This window comes from Argopecten irradians, chromosome 10 (assembly GCF_041381155.1).
Source record: "Argopecten irradians isolate NY chromosome 10, Ai_NY, whole genome shotgun sequence".
NCBI classification, from domain to species: Eukaryota; Metazoa; Mollusca; class Bivalvia; order Pectinida; family Pectinidae; genus Argopecten; species Argopecten irradians.
The window spans coordinates 20,942,808-20,964,542 of NC_091143.1; the positions used below are offsets into that span (position 1 = coordinate 20,942,808).

Sequence of the window (21,735 nt, forward strand, 5' to 3'; positions counted from 1 at the left end):
GTAAAAGACGTTCTGCATATAATCACTAAATACGGCATGGTAATCATTTTGGATTGTAAGCTGACGTTTAATTCAGGAATAGCACACAACGGAAACACGTCGAGGCGATCGTAGAATGATTAAAGTATTTATTCAATAATACATTGTCGGAATTGGCGACAGAATTATCCGTGACGGTATGGACATACCCATGGGGATCGTATTGAAAGGAACAATCTGATTAAAACACAGATCCTTATAACCACTCCGTTCATTAGAGGATCTGACAATATCCCATAAGGAGTCATGTCCGGATGACTTTTATACCACGTGTACTTCAGAGCAAATGCAGTTTCTACACCTTACAACATCAATTGAAATCGTCTTTTCGCCCCAGTATACATATGTAATTAGATTTGTTGTGCACTTCGGGCGAGATGACTACATACACGAAAATAATTTGGACAACTTTTTCAAACTCTTTCGTCCCCAGTCAAGATTCTGGCAGTGCCAATTTGATTGGCCATTTCAAAAGGTCACCTGACGTGACCCCTAATGGGATGTTCTCAGATCCTCTTATCCAACGTGGTGATAATAAGGATCTGTGTTTAAATCAGAGTGTGAAAGGAACGTCACGATCTCAATGGAAATATGCTGATGAACGCCATAATGGCAAGTTGAATAACCGTTGAATCGCATCAAATCCTTCTAAAATGACGTTTGAGTTTCAGAGCAATTATGCTGAAGATGGATGTTCCCGTGCGCCTTCGATACTCTCGAAGATGTTAAAACATTAACCGTTCGGTTCTGGAGGGCATTATTTTCAATTCTAAAATGACGATATAACACCATACAAAACGAAACAAAGGTCCCGAAAATTGTATGGTTTGTGACTTGCTGTATTTTTGGCAAAGAAAAAGTATTTAAAATGTTCTACTTATTTTATGATTTTTTAATATTGATTTGTAACGTGTACACGTTTAAAATAGCTCGGAAATGTCCGATCTGTGCGGGGTGACCTCGCGATACGACTCGGGAGGTCCGATCTAAACAGGTATTACCGATGTCAGTCACGTTATGCAATTCGGTGTACCGATATTATTTAAACGTTTGAAAAATGTTGTTGAATGTGGCGGTTCTTTCAAAATGTATGATATTTCATGCTACATTTACCACTATGTCAAAAGTTCTTTTATGGATCTGAACCATCATATATTATCATGCATATTCACACATTGTATGTTTTATGACAATTTGTGATAGTTAAAATAACAAATAAGTCGTTTCTTTCAAAATTGTCAACAAAATTTCTGTATATATTAATTACAAGAAAGCATTGGTAAAGAACGCAGCGTTTACGCAATGACGCTCACAAAGGAATATTAACTCGGTGCTCCTTAAATGGAAAAACCGTGTTAATATTCAGCAACACCAAATGGAACGAATCATAGTTTCTTAATTTGTATATTAGGTATGAATAATCCGATGTTTATGCTAATTAAAAGATTAGGTTTGGTTTGGTTCATTATATTTACATCCTATTATATTTAACGGCCATGATCATGTAAGGACGGCCTCCCATGTATGCGTTGTGTAGCGTGTATGAAGTTTACGGTATGTGTTTTGGGAGGTTATAGTAGAACTGTTGCCCCCTTTTTATAGTGTTATATCACTAAAGCATGCTCCAGAAGAACGGTGGCTAAGGACATCCCCATGAAGAACCTACATGTAACATTTAATGACGTGACAGAAGGAATTTTGACTCGATATTTCAAAAAAGTAAACACCGAGTGTAAATGCTTTATACCGAACCTCGTGTGACAATGCATTAGCCAATTAGAATAGAGGAAAATCAGAGCATGTCATATAAACATGTGAGTGTATGTATAATAAATTTCCTCTATGTACAAGTGGAACTCTTCCACCTTGTGATTGCCAATTTCTTTCAATAATTGTTTTATAACGTAATGATCCTCGATAAAATTAATTTGAAATTGGATTTTCGTTCTAATTAGAAATAACGTCAGATTTATTAGTGAAATGGGAAAAGCTTTATTCGTCAGAAAAGTTGCCAAAGAAACATGGCGAATGGCGAGGTGATCGTTCAGTGAGGGGATATTATCGCACATTCCAACAAACAGTTGCCAAATTGTCAGAAACAAATGAGAATGTTAAAGAAAAACTTTAAGTGTGTCGAAAGATTTACAAATAACTCTATAAGCTCTTACACAAAATAGACACGGATAGATTCGTAATACAGTTTTAGGTCTGGCATAGTAATTTTAAATTACGCTAGTGCTCAAAGTTCAAGCACACGAAAGGGCTTTAGAAACGCCGGTGTATATAGATGATTTACATGCGTGACACTTTTGCCTGTGTACAAATGTTATGAATTATTACCACAGGAGAAGATGAGGTAAAAATACATAAAGTATCATTTATCAACCTGTTCTTAACGACCTTAAACGATATAGCTTCCGATTGGTAACATTCTCATCACATGGAGAGGTCATCATCATTTATCAACACTGTAGAACGGACACCATATCGATGTTGATGAAATGCCTGTCAGTTGTGGCTATATACTATGTGTATTGTCAATTTTGCCACATTGGACAAGCGATTTCGAATATTGATTTTCTTAGGATATAATGGATTGTAGTAGCGTTCCAGAAAAGGTTAACCTATAGAAGAATCAAATTACTTAGATCTTTAACACAACAAGTAATGGACACGTTTACATCCATCAACCTTTTATTTCTAGATTGATTGCCAGACGAATGCCGCAAAGATGTATTGAAACTGTCCAAAACGCACTACAAACGAGCCAAGTTGTCTTAAAAGTTCTTTGTGGTTAAAATACTTCTTTCCGCCATTCGGTATTAACACATGAAACGTCAGATTGAATTATCGTACAATGACACGTGGTGCTTAAAATATACTAGAGAAAACATCAGTGGTAACACACACCGCTAAAGACACTGAACAGCGCACCTCACCAGATCACAATTGATATTTATACAGAGATGATCGTTTAGACAGGTTTCACTGTAGTTTAAACCATCTTATGTATAATTTATTTAGTTCGTTCCGTGTCTTGTACGACCCACTGTAAGTTCTAAAGAGAGCATACATACTTTATTAAATTGTTGTATTTTTATGGAGTATGGTAAACACATAAAACTGTTTTCAAACGACTTTATTGTGTCATGTATAACGTTTTTATAACATCTGTTACTAGGTTTATATCTCATCATCTTGTAACTGCTCGAGTTACACCCGAACATTATACGTTACAAACAATATAATCGCCCACCAGGGATGCTACGGCACATTTTAAATTCCACTTTACAAAGCGATAATAGACAGGATGTTCTCAACTGCGGAAGACCATCTATTGGATGTCATGAGCGGACACAGCACTTGGTTATTAGGTGTAATCTTATAGGGAGTGTGCCTCCAGGGAATACTTCTCCTGCTGTATGGACGTGGGAGAGATACCACCCTGGCCATTAACGGACTGACCTATGCCCTGGCACACAAACCCTATAACAGACATGTTTTATTTTATCCATCCTGATATCACATGAAAATATATCTTTTTTGTTTGTTTGTTTGTTAGTCCTATTAACAGCTTTATTTTCACCATTATAATATATCAGTTAATTTCCATTCGTTTGACTCCGTCATTTCTGGCGGTTTAACGAAGGGAAGAATTTCTGATAGGTCAGGATGGCAGGGTTTGTCATAGAGTTACGATGTTTTGCGATGTTCAATGTTCTAAATAAATCTTTATCATAACAATTATGAAATATTCTAAAATAAAAATAATATTCATAATCATCCAGAGTTTACATATTATCACATTAATTTCGTTTTCATATTCTTATAAAGCGGAAAACAAGACGTTAAGGTAGGACAATGATTTTCGGAATATATTGTTAGTAAATTTCTAAACTTGACGGTGTTTCTGCCGTAACTGTGCGAGGAAATAGATTCGCCTACGAATCCTGATTCTGCAAAATTATAAAGCAGATAGTGCCTAGACCAAGATATTGCCAAATAGTTATAGTTGACTATTATTGCATACCAAAAAGGGAACAATATGAAATACAGCAATTTAATCCAAGAACGTATCAATCTGAAAAAAGATATTTATCAGCACATGGACAGACACATATTTCAACGTAAAGAACATGGATGATATCGGCCATAATATTGTCTTAACCCATTTCTCTCTGGCTTACTCATACAATCTTATTTTAGAAAAAAAAAACAAAAAAAAACAATAATCATATATACTTTATCAGTATCGCATAAGGGGTCACATTCTGGTTCTAATGCATATTGACTATTTGTTTATTCGAAAGGTCAGCAGAACCTCTATTGGGATATTGACAAATGTTCTACAAATCGGTATTTTAATCATATTTAAATTAGGATATCTGAACAATGTCACAATCAATATTGGTAATGTTCTTCCCGAGTCCAGCTGAGTTTAAGATACTTGACAAAAATTAATATGATGCCATAATCTCTCGAAGAGATTTTTTCTTAAATTGATAATACTCTTTGAGTATTCTAAATAGAACGTTATTTTGCGGTCTTTAGTAACGTTTTCAAGTGAAGGCACTTTAAATGAAGTATTTTAGCTAAAACCTAGCTTCTCTTATTAAGCCGGAAATACACGCTGCGCTGCTTTTAGGTCTGCTCTCGACAGGTAGGTCATTATAGAACATCTGGATAGGAAAGCTAATGAAAGAAGGTCACTCAATGTTGAATGAAAATTAATCGTCTCTTGTTGAATATATAATACCTTAATAACGCATGTAAGTTAATGTTGTTTTTAAGTTTAAAGTAACTTTCACTGACAATTCTGTCCGATTTCACAAATTGATATTGCTGGATGTCTTACGATTTATATAGGGACGTTTTCTTCTAGGTGCTCGTATCCTTACGTGGTCAGCTAAAGGTCGCGGGCGACTACATTAACACTTGGTCAGTAAATAGACCCAGAACAGGAAATTTCAGAAAATATACACCCGGGCGCTCAAAGGTACAACTCCGTATATCTGTCTGTACACATTGACAGCCGCGATGTTTGTTTACATTTTTTGTAATAAATAGTACGGCAATCCGAGAACTGTGGCTTTATTTTAATTTCGAAAAGTGTAAATAGAAATATGTAACAATAATACATCGATATAAACATATGCTAATTATATATTTTATTCCATTTTCGACCACCGCGAGAAAAAACACGGTCGTCATTACGTACAAACATTGACAGAATATTGCAAATATCAGCTTGACTACAAATTAAATTCAAAGTTCACCGAAACATCATACTGACATTTTAATAAGCGATTACTGTTTTCAAAGTCTTACTTGGTAAAACACCACACAATGGGTGATTATGAGTAAATAAAAATTGCTTTAGTAGATTACCCCTAGCGCACGGCAGCCATTACGTAGAGATCCCGAATGTGGTCCTTTTCCAGAGTCTTAAAGTTATGTGTGTTGGAATAAATTTTCGTCAGAAATTTTGGAATTTAGTTTATGACATACAAATGAGTCAGTTATGGTTACTTTTTATCATATTTTCAAACAGAACTTGGAGTATTTTAAGATTCTCGATGCCGTGCGCTATGTGTACTGGTCGGCATTGACAGTACTACGATCTGTATTTATAAAAAAAATAGTCTATCTTGCATGTATTTAAATTATTTAAAAGTAATTTCACTTCAATTGGAGACTTCACATAGGAGCCCATAGAATAAAAGCGACTGAAAACTGAACAATTTCACCATTTCATTTTTCCAGACATCGGCAGCCATACGTACACATGAAATCTGCATGCATGTGTAACACAGTGGTTTATAGCATCTCCTTAAACCAAGATATACTGGTAAAGAACGAAATTTATATATCTTATAAGTACTTGTGTTGGTATTTACGTATTAATATCCCCAACTATGGGATGTGGCCTGACCAGGTGGTACATATTTCGTTATATAATATCCCCAACTATGGGATGTGGCCTGACCAGGTGGTACATATTTCGTTATATAAATCAATTAATTCATAACTTTTTCACAACATCGATTTCTAGGTGTGAACAAAAAACGGGTACGTGTGACGGCCCGGCATCGCTTCGTAAGCTTAAACTGGCTTCAACACTAAATCTACACAAATATGTTTAACAATGAACAATTATAAATATAAAAAATGTAAATGTCTGAAACCTCTGAAACAATAAGAAAACATTTTAAAATCAGAATTTCAAGTATGAAAGTGTAAACTTCTGTCAAAGTATTGATTGTGTAGCAGGAATGTGTGTTTGTTTGTTTGTTTGATTAATTACCATCCTATTAACTGCCAGGATCATGTAAGGACGGCCTCCCGTGTATGCTGTGTGTTGCGTGTATGTTGTGCGAGGTGCGTGTTTGGGAGACTGCGGTATATTCATGTTAGTGTCTTCTTGTATAATAGTGGAACTTTTGCCCTTTTTATAGTGCTATATCATTGAAGCATGCCGCCAAAGACACCAAGCAGCACACCACACCCGGTCACATTATACTGACAACGGACGAACCAATCGTCCCACTCCTTGTATGCTGAGCGCTAAGCAGGAGCAGAAACTACCACTTTTGTAGACTTTGATGTGTCTCGGCCAGGGGACAGAACCCAGAGCCTTCCTCACAGGGGCGAACGCTCAACTCAAGGCAAAAAGTGAAGTAGCCAAGTGGGGCATTAGGAAGAATAAAGTCAGTTAGGAAGAAGAGACAAAATAAGAATATACGTATCTGTTATTTTTTTAGTCGTCATACTGTGCTTTTTTAACTATACAAATGTGTTAAGCTAATGTTTCACAAAATTTGTATAGTGATTAAATAAATTTGAAACATGAATTTATCTTTTTGATAATTTTGACAAAAATTTGCATTTTCGGGAAAATGCACAGCATTTTTCATGATTCACGTTCAATTATCTTTACACTGATATCTTTCAAATATACTTAAATTGAGTAACGAGTTGATCTATTGGAGCATTTGGTATATTCGTGTTGTGTCTTCTTGTATAGTGGAACTCTTTCGCATAGAACACGACAAAATATATAATAACCTACTTGGCAAATGGCACTCAACAGAGATGGAACGACATCGTTGACTAATCCAGTGCAGGCATTTGTAATGGGCGGAGCAATTGAAACATTCCCGCCAAGTGTCAAACCCCTGCAGGCAAGTAGGCGTAGCGGGAGGTATTACATCAAACCTAGAAGTTCACCAAGGCACGTTTGATGATTTAGACATTGAATTTGACCTGACACCTGGAAATGTTTTGGAAATACCTACACAACAACTGCTTGGTAAAGGGGACGAATCAAGGCGTTTTGCTAACCCCATAACGGATGAAGAGTCCCACATGCACCCCCCCCAAACCTCCGAACCAATATTTTTCTGAACCCTTATGACCCACTGATCACAAATCAAAATGTTAACATTGCATAAGTTGGGATGAACTTCCGGTTATGACGTCATCAAGATGGCCGCCATCTCGAATTTCACTAAAAATTGAAAAATAGTCATTACATTAACATTTTTCAACCGAAGTAGACAAATGAGGTATCAAAATGACCACAATAGAACAACAAATACATATCAGGACCAAAAAATCCAATATATGTAGTTATTTCTACGCAGGAAATGAAAAAATCGGATTTAAAGCTCAAAAATGGTGATTTTTCAGCAAATTTTTCATATTTTGTTTGACGCAGCAAAAATGTTTCCCAACAGCAATCTATTATTTCTAATAAGTTTTTTGACCACTTGTCAATCAGTTTAAGCAACACACACAACCAAAACCAATGTTAACATCGTATAAGTTTCGGTTATGACGTCATCAAGATGGCCACCATCTCGAATTTCACTGAAAAATGAAAAATAGTCATAACATTGACATTTTTCAACTGAAGTAGACAAATGAGGTATCAAAATGACCACAATAGAACAACAAATACATGTCGTGACCAAATAAGCCAATATATGTAGTGATTTGAACGCAGGAAATGAAAAAATAATATTTTAAGCTCAAAAATGGTAATTTTTCAGCATTTTTTCATATTTGGCTTGACGCAGCAAAATTGTTTCCCAACAACAAATTGTTATTCACAATCAGTTATTTGACCTCTTATCAATCTGTTAAAACAACAACAACAAAAATATATAGAAATGCAACAGAGATTTTGTTATACCATCATTTGGTTTACAAAACATCACCGGATGCGGCATATGATTGTTATTTTTTCCAAACCGCTAACATTGCAGTTTCCTGGTGTCTTGGAATTTCCTGAATATAACATTGGCTATTGACGATTTATATCTTAACAAATTTGAATTTAAAGTTGGCTGAATATCTAAGTGGGACTTCAAAATAATCCATTTTCATGCTCGACATTTTGTAGACTAGTAGCCTCTCAAACTGAATTATTACAGCAAAACGCTAACTAATAGCTATAGGGTATCAAATTAAAGTTCCGTAAATACCATGACACTTTTCGAAACATATTGTGTCTTTTAGAATGAGCACATCCATTGTTTATTTCCTGTGTATAACGCAAAGATATAAGATGGTTACTACAGTGTCACATATTTCTTTCACTAGTTCTTAATGCTAATCATTTTCGTTGTGCGTGCTTTCTCGCCAGAGTGTCGTCTTCGACCTCGGTGACCTGATGTGACATTACATTACCGGGTTACCATCGTGGTTCTAACTTGTCAACTGTCCATGGTCAGAGTTCAGATCAGAAACATCGGCTTCAGGGATGTGGGAGCTCTTCCTGTTTCCAACCTAGTTTCACCTAGATTCACATATCGTATATGATGTTCCAGACTTCCCCGGCATGATGGAAAAGACACCAGATCAACATTCTGCGGAGGGTTGAGTTGGTTCTCCTTAATTCGTATGAAGCACAATTCCTAATTCTTGTGAACCTCAGTGACCATAGGTGGCACAGGTGGATTCTTTGAGGTCATAAATGAGGTCTGCAGTGAAGTTTCACTCTTTGCCAAGTCTGGAAAGCAATTTTAACTAGAGAGTCTTCAATGGTCTCTTTGCGCATACACCAGATGTGACACAGCCAGCACCTTCAAGGGAGTGGGAAAAAGTCAGACCAATGAAAAACATTTAACATTTATGCCCTCATTAATGACCTCGATGATATCACCAGTGCCATTTATGGTTGCACGAGGGTCCACAAGATTGATGAATAGTACTTCATACGAATTATGGAGTTATGTGCTTAAGAGAACCAATTCCACCATTTGAAGAATGTGCATCTGGTGTAATTTCCATTATGCCGGAGAAGTCTGAAAAGCATATACGTACGATAAGTTAGAATCTGAAAGAGATCCCACATCCCTGAACCTGTTGTTCCTGATATAAACTCTGGTCATGGATGGGTCATAAAAGGCTAGAACAACACTGGTAATGCAGTGTCACATGAGCACATCGACATCGAAGACGTCGATCTGGCTTTCGACGAATTGGATACTGATATCTCGAGTACTCTGATTCGGACTGCATGTACCAGCTACCAGATATGCCGAGTCTCTTCAGTGGATAGGTCAGTGAGGCGAGAAAGCACGCACAATGATAATGGTTATCATTGTGAACCAGTGAAAGACATATTAGTGACATTGTAGTAACCATATGACATTTTGCTTATGCTATGCATAGGAAATAAACAATGAATGTGCTCACATGTGACACAAACGCTTTGGGAACTGTTAATGATATTAACGGAAACACAGGCTTAGCTTAGGTTACATTTGTTACGCTATCAGTAGGTGTTGTGTTATTTTTGAGACGCTGCTAATCTATAAAATTGAGGGTATAACAATAATTCGTTTTTTGCATTTCTATATATTTTTGATGTTGTTGTTTTAACAGATTGATAAGAGGTCAAATAACTGATTGTGAATAACAATTTGTTGTTGGGAAACAATTTTGCTGCGTCAAGCCAAATATGAAAAAATGCTGAAAAATTACCATTTTTGAGCTTAAAATATTATTTTTTCATTTCCTGCGTTCAAATCACTACATATATTGGCTTATTTGGTCACGACATGTATTTGTTGTTCTATTGTGGTCATTTTGATACCTCATTTGTCTACTTCAATTGAAAAATGCTAATGTTATGACTATTTTTCATTTTTCAGTGAAATTCGAGATGGTGGCCACCTTGATGACGTCATAACCGGAACTTATACGATGTTAACATTGGTTTTGGTTGTTTTTGTTGCTTAAACTGATTGACAAGTGGTCAAAAAACTTATTAGAAATAATAGATTGCTGTTGGGAAACATTTTTGCTGCGTCAAACAAAATATGAAAAATTTGCTGAAAAATCACCATTTTTGAGCTTTAAATCCGATTTTTTCATTTCCTGCGTAGAAATAACTACATATATTGGATTTTTTGGTCCTGATATGTATTTGTTGTTCTATTGTGGTCATTTTGGTACCTCATTTGTCTACTTCGGTTGAAAAATGTTAATGTAATGACTATTTTTCAATTTTTAGTGAAATTCGAGATGGCGGCCATCTTGATGACGTCATAACCGGAAGTTCATCCCAACTTATGCAATGTTAACATTTTGATTTGTGATCAGTGGGTCATAAGGGTTCAGAAAAAATATTGGTTCGGAGGTTTGGGGGGGGGGGTGCATGTGGGACCCTCCTAGGCGTTTTGCTAACCCCATAACGGATGAAGAGTTACAAAAGAAAATGGCGGAACGAATACCGTCAGGCGAATTCATGGAGTGTGCATGTTTTTCAAGAATGGGCAGGCCATCAAAACTCTCAACTGGACACATTGTTTGCCGATGTTTTGCTCCTGATGGACATACGTGAAGCGTCAAATTCACAGTTGAATTATTGGCTAGCGAGATTCGTTATGGAAGTAAGACGCAAAGATGGTAATTATTTTCTTCCAAACACGCTCACCAATATACTCTCTGGCTTACAAAGACATTTGCGCGAAAGCAGACGTTAAATGAATTTCTTTAAAAAAGAAGACGGTGAATTTATAACTTTCCGGCAGTGTCTCGACAGCGGACTGAAAGAACTGACCGCAGCAGGTGTCAGAGTGCCAAAAATCGTGCTGGCCCTGTAACTATGGAGGTTGAAATACAACTTTGGAACGTGTTAATAATACAGCTCAAGGTTTGAGTTATGCTGTATTTTTCTATAATTGCAAGCTGTTTGGATTCAGAGGGAAGGATGAGCACAGGAATCTTGTCGGGGAACAGTTTGCTATTTCAAATGATGCAATCGGAAAATAGTTGTCGTTCTCCGGACGGATAAGCAAAAACGTTCAAGGCGGGCTAGATCATCGTCGCGTAGAACCGAAATTTATTAAACAGTACGCTGATTCAGGTAATCCACTTTTTGAAACATACTTAGATTTCATTCCAAAAACTGGGCCATTTTACATGCGACCATGCGGAAATGTTGATAATGTACCAAAGGTTTCATCACAGGTTGTTGGCAAAAACTGTTTGTGGAGGCAAATATTAACACTACTAACCGTAATATTTCCAATCACTCGGGCAAAGTAACATGCTGTACGGCATTATATAATGCCGGTCTCTCCGACCAGGCCGTCATGGGCCGAAGTGGTCACCGTAGCAACGCCGTGCAAGTGTATCAAAGGGAAAGTGACGACATGATCAAAACAATAATTAACGTTTTGCAGCCGCGGTCCAACAACAGTGTAACAAAATCAGAGATGAAACAGGAAAACGCAGTTGAAAACAGATAACAAGGAAAATCGACCAACATAAAACGGTGATGATGAACATGGTGAAAATAATGTGCTAACAGTGTCAATTCCGGAATGTGTTGAAAGTGTAGTAATTATAAAGAACAGCAAAAAGATCAAAATTGTTTAAAGTGACACGGAATTTAATGTTTGGATTTACTGTGTTCTTTTGAAGTGCATTAAAACTTTTATTTGCACTTAATTGTTTTGTTTGTTTGCGTTTGTTCATTCCTAGCTCTTCCCCGTCTGGTTTTCAGCCAATCGGAGACGGGCTAGCTGTCTGCAGCAATAGTCCGTGCAGTGTGTGCACTTACAAAGATGACCGTGTACTATGGAAAATAGTAAATGGTAATCCAGTTCTCTGATTCGCCGAAATACTCAGAATAAGCCGTTGCATTTGCTATATATGATATATAACCGAGGCATGCCGCCGAAGACACCAAGAAATGTATCCCATTCGGCCACTTCAACTTACAACAGGCCACCCAGTCGTGCCCTGTGTGCTGAACAACGCATAACATACATGAATAAACTAATGAACAACGAAAAAAAAAGCAACATTGTTCGACATGCGAAATGGAAATGACTCCAAATAAATTCGACATAACAATAGGACACAAAGTGATCTGTATTTGGTGATTCTTAGGTCAGACCTATGACCAAATGTTATCTAGATCAATTCAGGACAATATTAGTAGACAATATGTATATGAGGAGCAATTCATTCATTTACGAAGGAAATGAAGTGCTGATCGTAGAGAGAACATACTGCAGACACGTCCATTTTTGATTTACAAGCAACCAAGCTACGCCCTCGGGAAATATGACATGCCTTGGGGAAACAAAGCGTCATGTCTCCCTACCGTCAGGGCAATAAATGTATAATATTGTTTGTGATGAAAGAAGACACCACCCGATTAAACCGCAGTCTTTGAAAACACGGTCTACGCACTGCATACATGGGAGGCCGTCCTTATATAATCCTATTAATAAACCTTCAGTTATTCAAACAATGAATTGACATCGTCTGAAGAGTATGTTCAATTCAAAATTATTATTAATCTTAACTCGTTGAATATGGCGGTTTGCAATTACAACAAATACAATTGAAAACTAGGTAAATAATAAATTATTATATTGGATATTTGCAACAGGCAGTTGTGTCAGATCGAGTTATGCTACATGTATTTTTAACCACGAGAACCCTGTGACATATTGGAGAAAAGAGAAATGATAATCTTAGAGAACTATTGTATACATACTGTTTCTGACATGTACATACACTCCGTAGCATTTGAATTGGGTTTCTATGTTACATGTATAAATTCGAATAATACCACAACTACATTATGTATGTTATCAGCCAGCTTTCAAATCTGGTTCTATTATTTCTGGTATCCGATATTTACCAATCAGAATTGATGTGGTGTCTTCGACAGTTTTGACGTAAGGGGGAAACTGCAATTGATTCTAAACGAAGCTGTTGTCTGTTAAGTGTCCGATATCTGCATATCCTGGGTTATATGCCTTGCGTTTTTATGACGGGTTTCATGATTAAATGACCTTCCCGTATAACAAATTCAAATAATACCGGTCGTAACTACGCCAGGAACTGATTTCCAAGACTCGCTCATTACGTCCCATATCCGTTATTAGCATATCAAAATAACACCAGAATATCTGCGGGGATAATGTCGATCAGTGTAAATGAAGATACTTGCCTTGCGGTAAATGGCACCACATACCATAGATCGTGTGTAAAGGTTAAATTACATCGAACTACGCTTTCCGGCGGAAGTACAGCCACTGGGATCAATATGGTGTCTGTAGTAACTTGACACAATAACAAACTAGACAAACAATATTTTTGATGCCGAGGTGACGTTAAAGAAGGTGATCATTCACAGACCCTCTCAGTACTCAATAATATGTAAGTTTTGATCAAAACGAACACAACAAAATATTATCATTGCAAAATTCCCCAATCTGATTAAAATACAGATCCTTATTATCACTACGTTTGATTGTCAGATCCTATATTGAACGAAGTGGTTATAAGGATCTGTATTTTAATCAGATTGAAAATTCCCCAAACATCCCGCATTCGATATCACTGAAAAACTACATGTAACAGTTTGCAATGTAAGGTCATTGTTATCAGACTAATCAGAAGCAATCATGACAATGCAGGTTTTCGGAAGAGCAAAATCGTTCATTAAACCATATTAAAAATTACGACACTTTAGAGAATTGTGGCTGTTTGCAATACAAATTGATTGTTTGTTTGATTTATTAACGTCCTTTTAACAGTCAGGATCATGTAAGGACTGCCTGTGTACGGTGGGTAGCGTTTTTGAAGTGCGAGTTGGGTGTTTTTGGAGACTGCGGTATGTTTGTGTTGTGTCTTCTTGCCTCTTTGAACTTTTGCCCTTTTTATAATACTGTATCACTGAAGCATGCTGCCGATGACACAAGCAACACACCTCACCCGGTCACATTATACTGAAAACGGGCGAACTAGTCGTATGTAGAGCGCTGGTAAGCTAAAGTCTTTTTTACATATTGGTAATGTAGTCTGGAATTCTGTCCCCTGTGATGACTCTGGCTGCTTTTCGTTGGATACTTTCAATTGTGTTGGTGTTTTACTGTTGAAAAGAGTCCCAATTTATTGAACTGTATCCCTGTGTTAGACGTATCATTGTTATATATGCAGGTCTACGGGTGACTCTGGGATTATGTTATAAATTGATTTTCTTAAAGGGACCTGAACCTAAATAAACCATGTATATTTGAGTAAAATACATATTTAAGACGTGTCAGAATATATATCAGTTATTGTGCAAATGTGTCAAATAACATAATAATAATGGAAATTCCATCTTTCTGTATTTTGAACCGGCCCGGTCTTATTTTTGTAACGATAGTATAGTAATATTGAACTTTAGTGACCTCCCACAATGCACTGCACAAATAAAATGCATGTTAACAAAAATGGTGGGTCAAAAACGTGGGTGAAGCGAACACAAACGAATTCCGATAGAAAACGTGTACGCCAAGAGTCCGTAACGTGCGCGATTTGGAAAGTAGGTAAATATAAAGGATCGCTAAAATGCAAGATACGGGAGCAATTCCCCACTTTTTACTTGCGTGATGTACATGTGCAATAAGTCAAGAACGTTCCTTCGCGGTGCCCTGTCATGATCGAATAAAAAGTCTCGTTTGACTTTTGATATATCATCCTTACGCTAAATACAAATATGGCTTAAACTTCGTTTGTCAACCATCGTAAATTAGAAAATAATTTTAAAAAATGTCGAAAACTAATATTCCTTGTCACGTCAGAAAGGTTGTTCATTATAACCTCGCTTTCGGCCAACTTTCGTTTTGTGTTCGATGTTTGTTTGAGTTTTACGGCCCATCGACAACTAAGGTCATTTAGGGCCAAACTACAAGTCATGCATTAATATCAGGATAAAAGATCAGTGTAAGAAAAGGCAGGTAAGGACTAAAACACAGATTGTAAACGTTTATTTGATAAAAAAAAAGTTTGCATGGGATAAAATAGTTTTGGCTAAAACACATGAGAAAACTCATGCACAAAGTTGATGAAACGATGAAATGTTCAGTTGATACGATGATATGAGAAAACGTTCATATTTTGTTTAAAATACCGATTTCTTTGAGATAATTAAAAATACGATTATGTCTCACGGCATGAAACAAAGTGTACATGTCGGAGACATCGTAGTACTTATCTCGTGTGTGCTTAAAATCAATACAGTGCACTAAAATATGTTCCAATGTGAGAGGAGAATTACATGCATGGCATGTGGGAGGATCCTCCCCTCTCAATAGATAGGAATGTGTAAAATATGTGTGTCCAGTTCGGAGCCGAGAGAGAACAACTTCCTCTCTGCGGTCTCTCCGACTGGACAGTTTAGAATTAAGTGTAGGTTGAGTTTTAAACAGTTTATTGTTTGTTTCGGTAGACCACCTTTGTTGCCAATGGTGTTTGATGGCTGACTGAATTGAAGGTTTGATGTCGGTGTATGGTAGTTTCAAATCTGTTTGTGCTAGGCGAAGAGCAGTCTTAGCTGCTTTATCAGCCTGTTCATCCCCCTTTATACCCACATGACTGGGAATCCAGAGATAAGTAATTTGAGTTTTAGAAGATAATCGAAAGGTTCGGAATAAAAGATTTTGGATTAGAGTATTTCAAGGGTTTCTTGATTTCAAAGCCTGAAATCCGGAAGAGAGTCTGAAAAGATGATTGCCTTTTCAAAGGAGTGTTCTTCGATGTGGCCAAGAGCCAGACCGATAGCACAAGTTTCCACAGAGAAAATGGAGGCAACATCTGGAAGTCGGATAGAGGAACAGTGATTAGATGTACAGCATGCTGCCGCAACTTTATCACCATCTTTTGAGCCGTCAGTGTAGATCTTAACATGATCAGGGAAAGTCCTGATGAACTCCCGAAAGGAGGATTTTGTGTTCGAAAAATAGAATATGACGGTCTATTTTCATCATTTTGAGGTAGGTATTCCCCACGTTTTCCTGTCGTTTTAGATAACCAATCATTGTAAAAATAAACATCTGAATACCATATCTAAGCCTACAGAACAAATTATTTAAGGTTCATGTCCCTTTAACGCCAAGCATTTAATTTGCTTTCTTACAGATGTCAATATGAGTTTTCTATTTCCAGTCGGGTGAAATGATATCTAGGATTTGGAGGTACTGCCTTCAATACGGGTCATGACCATAGCTGTTGATAGGACGTTAGTAAATCAAACAAACAATAGATAGGAGCTTTTCTGGTTGGTAAAGGTATGCTGATTTCTTCCGTAGAGACAAGATGTCGGGTATATGGAATAAAAACAACAGTGGTCTGAGTACGGTCCCTTGGGATACACCAGAATCCACAGTTACACTGTCAGACCTATCCTCGTTCACTACAACTTACATGTGCCGATAACATAGGAACACATTGACAGTCATTTGGGAGCTCACCTGTGTCTAATTGATATTTTGGAAATCCTTGATATTGCTGGCGCTTACAAATGTGAACACTCCTTGAGTAACAAATTAGGAATGTTGTAAGACTGCGGAGATTTAGAGGGCTTGATGTCTTGCAGTAGTTTTTCTGCTCCATTGGTATCGATAGATTTGTATTGTACGATTTGTATTTCTCAAATTGTTAGTAACTTTTGATACGCGAGTATGAAAATTACGGCACAGATAACTTAAACGATATTGGAAAAAAGCTAAAAGGAATAAACATTATTCAAACAAATCAACTGTTTCAACGAATAGGCAACAGCCATTAGTCTCGTAATTAATAACATTTTAAGCATAGTGCCAACGACACCAAACTCCACATCCCGTCTATTTAGATTAAACTGACATAAGGCAAACTGAAATACAGAACTGTCATAATTGTTATATTTAATACAGCTTAATGTCAAAGCTGAATATGTTTTTATTCCCCGTCTTTATCATGAAACCTTTCATGTCAGAACAGTATTTATAAAAGATACGCAATATATCTAATGTGCGAGGAATCAATTACAGTACACTTGTCTGTGCTAGCGACAGTTGTAAGTATTCTTAAATGGAACAAAGACAACTTTCGGGGTTCCTTTGCGTAGGCATTATTTTATCACTTTGTTACAGCTACATTCATTTTAAAATCATACAATTTGTTTCCTTTTTTCATGTATATATATATATATATTTATTTATAGTAGTGGTACGAGAGGCTGCATATCAAACTGAAAGAATCAAATTCCAAAAAGCAATAATTTAATCATATCCCTTGTCATGCAATCTGATTAAAACACAGATCCTTATAACCACTCCGTTCTTATCTAACGTAATGATAATAAGGATCTGTATTTTAATCAGATTGCTTGTCATAAAACAATTGATATAAATGAGAACGGATATTTCATCTTAATTATACCTTTCATATCTTAAACAGTCCATGAATAAAAACGTCATCGGTCTTATTCACAATGTCATTATCTGAATATGTGCTTAAGTAAGTACTTATAAATTTAAAGTGGTAGTTTCTTCTCCTGCTTAGCGCTCAGCATAACGGGAGTGGGACGACAGGTTCGCCCGTTGTCAGTATAATGTGACCGGGTGGGGTGTGTTGCTTGGTGTCTTCGGTGGCATGCTTCAGTGATATAGCACTATAAAAAGGGCAACAGTTCCACTATACAAGAAGACACAACATGAATATACCGCAGTTTCCCAAAACACGCACCTCGCACAACATACACGCAAGCACTGCATACATGGGAGGCCGTCCTTACATGACCATAGCTGTTAATAGGACGTTAATTTACCAAACAAAACAAACAAAGAAAACTTATAAATTTGGTGTTTTCGCAATAATAACTCATCACGTGTCATTATGGGTTCTGTCCTCTGGCCGAGACACACCAAAGTCTATAAAAGTGGTAGTCTCTGCTCCTGCTAAGCGCTTAGCATACAGGGACTGGGACGACTGGTTCGCCCGTTGTCAGTTTAAAATGACCGGGTGGGGTGTGTTGCTTGGTGTCTTCGGCGGCATGCTTCAGTGATATAGCACTATAAAAAGGGCAACAGTTCCACTATACAAGAATACAAAGCATGAATATACTGCAGTCTCCCAAAACACGCACCTTGCACAACATACACGCAACACACCACATACACGGGAGGCCTTCCTTACATGATCATAGCTGTTAATAGGACTTTAATAAATCAAACAAACAAATGAAATAGTATATTTATAACAGTGGTTATGATCAACTATATTAAAATATGATAGGTAAATGATTAGGTCACATAAAACGACGATATATTACCTATTTTTATCTGATCTATTTCCCGATGCCTATATCTATAAACAGTAATTTATAATTATTTTAGACATCCTTTCTAATAGTATGGCCTCAACCCTCAGCGGGGGCTGTGGATTGGGGTCAGAAGTGGTAAAATTGACTTTTTATTTTAATTGTTTTCACATGTAGACAAATATTCTTCAAAGATATAAAGGTTTTACGATCTCTTTAAACATTTGTGAATGTCATGGCCTTTGATCGCAGACTTTTCAGAATGGAATAAAGAATTCCATATTTTATATTTGAAACATTTATTAGCAGTATTTGTTCAATTTTCAAAGACAACGAGTCCAATATGGTTATAGTTAATAGTATGGGATGATAGTTGAGCACCCTATAGCTATATTGATCCTGACTATCACACAGTGACCTGAGGGGGTGGGGCTTAAAAGGTAAACATTAACTGAATTTCAAAATTCGTCTTCTCATAGCTCCCAAATCTAAAATCGTATAATTGTAAGGTTATATCTATAAAATATCTTATACTTATTATTTTACCGAAATTATAGATCTTAGATGATATTCAGACAATGTGTTTATACCATAAATATGCACATATCGGTCCTAACACATAAACAATATGGCGTGTTGCATAAAGTGTCAAAATGTTTGACACATCATTGCAACATTCGTTACCATATCTAAAGTGACAATTAAGGCTCCATATATTGAAAATCAGTCTTCACACTTCTTAGTTATAACAATCAAAGCTCAAGTATATTTTATTAATTAGAGTGTCATATTGAGTCATATATAGCTACAGTGTGTCAATAGATTCCATATATTGTAATATGTATTTAGTTACCTCATAAATGGTTGCAAAATAATTCACACGTTTCACACGTTAGAACTTGATACAATATATAAATTGTATCGTCATGTAATAAATCCATAGCTGGGATTTTTCATTTTATTGCTTTTACGCAACGAAAAACATTAAGAACCCGCACTGCTTTAATTGGTTGACTTAATGGGAAATATTAATCAATGGAATTTATTTCAATGTCCGGTATCGTATTACGATTAGAGCACATATTTTTATAAAATATTCTGTATTAGTGTATTTCTAATTCCATTTCATTGAGACTGATAGTTCAGGTTAGCTTTACATATGCCATTCGCTCTCCGAGTTTCTCATGTTAATCCACTATACAAGAAGACACAACATGAATATACCGAAGACTCCCAACACACGCACCTCGTACAACATACACGCAACACACCGCCTACATGGGAGGCCGTCCTTACATGATAAATCAAACAAACAATTGTTAAAACATAAAATGACTTGGTATCTTGTATGGGTTGATCTCGTTTTTTTGTTCCATCCAAGGTTAAATAAATAAATATCGTCAGTGAGCAAAGGGATAAGAAGACAGAATAGTAAGTCATGAAAAACGACAATATTGCATTAAGAGACCAACTATACTAGTATATCGCTCCTTTTATAGCTGCGGAAGTTCCACATAATTTACTGCTTCCACATGCAACCCCAAGTCTAATAAAACCCGATAAAAAGATGAAAGCATTATATCATATATTTTCATTTTGCTAGGTCCGTACCCAGCATTAGCCAACCTATGTTTAATTAAGGAAAATCGTTAGACACAACCCACGTATCCATAGACAAAGGTCTCCTTCGGGAAATATATGTGACTATAAATGTGTCTGGTGTTCTTGATAATTCTCAATGATTCTATTTCGCAAGTAACGAGCATTACCATTTTCTAAAAAACATATGTTATCATCCCTGGCTATAACGTGAAAGAAATGATTGTAACGTCGACCCTGATTGATCGGAAAATTAATGGTCAGATTGAAGGTATGGCGTTAGAATTGTACCTGCTGCCCCTATTGCGACTAAATTGAGGATCTTGACTTTATCTTTCCTCATGCCTTCCTTGGCACCGCCTCACTTTTGGCCTTCAGTTGAGCGTTCGCCCCTGTGAGGAAGGCTCTGGGTTCTGTCCCCTGGCCGAGACACACCAAAGTCTATAAAAGTGGTAGTTTCTGCTCCTACTTAGCGATCAGCATACAGGGAGTGGGACGACTGGTTCGCCCGTTGTCAGTATAATGTGACCGGGTGGGGTGTGTTGCTTGGTGTCTTCGGCGGCATGCTTTTATAACACTATAAAAAGGGCAACCATATACATTCCACTACACAAGAAGAGACAACATGAATATACCGCAGCCCCCCAAAACACGCACCTCGCAAAACATACACGCAACAGACCACATACATGGGAGGCCGTCCTTACATGACCATAACTGTTAAAAGGACGGTAATTAATCACACAAACATAGTCAGATTAAAGTAAACGGATTGACTAAGATGTAATTTTATTTATGTTATGGAGCTACATTATATAGCACAAAATCTGAGTTTATTCTAACTGAGTGTTTTTCTTAAATAAGGTTTTTGTTATTGCTTTATAACAGACAATATATTCAAATTAAACATCTATTTTTACACAGATATTATCACATGTGTTTAACAGAACTGCAACTACAATATTTACTGCCTGTCCAAGTACAGGGACCACTCATCATAGGAAATCGTAAGACTTGTCACCTTATGATGCGTTATATATTATTCTGACGTCAGCAGAAAAAGCAGGAAAAGATGCTATTAATTAAAGATGCTCCACCGCCGACAGAACATAAATGATATTCATCATTTGAATAATAATTGGTGTTTAATCGTGTATATATATGTCTAATTAACAAAATAAAATAAAAAAAAGATTATTTTGCCTTTAGTGCAGGCGCAACTTCATTCAATATAGGATATAGTGCCATTGATTTCTTTCGGGATGCAATTAATTATTTTTCATATATTTAACTTGAAGTAAAATTATTCGCTGAAACTTTGAAAAAAAGCTGAAAATGTTGGTAATGGTGTAAAGTAAGTAACTTTGTAACTGAAGAAAAATACTAAATCGTCTGCTCCTGTTTTTGAAAGTGAAAAAATACTATTTGTCAGCGGTGGAGCACTTTTAATTGATGTGCATCAAAACGTATTGTTTGAAGACAGTCTTAATGTC

At 36.5% G+C, this 21,735-nt stretch overlaps 2 protein-coding genes and 1 long non-coding RNA gene across 3 annotated transcripts in view; 2 read left to right on the forward strand and 1 right to left on the reverse strand.

Annotated features, from left to right (window-relative positions):
- LOC138333380 (adipokinetic hormone/corazonin-related peptide receptor variant I-like) overlaps nt 1–21,735 on the reverse strand; it is a 158,036-nt gene that overhangs the window by 56,731 nt on the left and 79,570 nt on the right. The gene's annotated exons all lie outside the window — the stretch shown is intronic.
- Nucleotides 6,588–21,735, forward strand: part of LOC138333381 (uncharacterized) — a 401,614-nt gene continuing 386,466 nt past the window's right edge. The window contains exon 1 of the long non-coding RNA XR_011209978.1: nt 6,588–6,631. This is a non-coding gene — a long non-coding RNA (uncharacterized lncRNA). The remainder of the gene's footprint in view (nt 6,632–21,735) is intronic.
- Nucleotides 7,116–11,801, forward strand: LOC138333994 (uncharacterized). Its single transcript, XM_069282721.1, has 4 exons — nt 7,116–7,224; nt 10,819–11,028; nt 11,174–11,307; nt 11,547–11,801. The coding sequence occupies exons 1-4, from the start codon at nt 7,116–7,118 to the stop codon at nt 11,799–11,801; spliced, it is 708 nt and encodes a 235-aa protein (XP_069138822.1).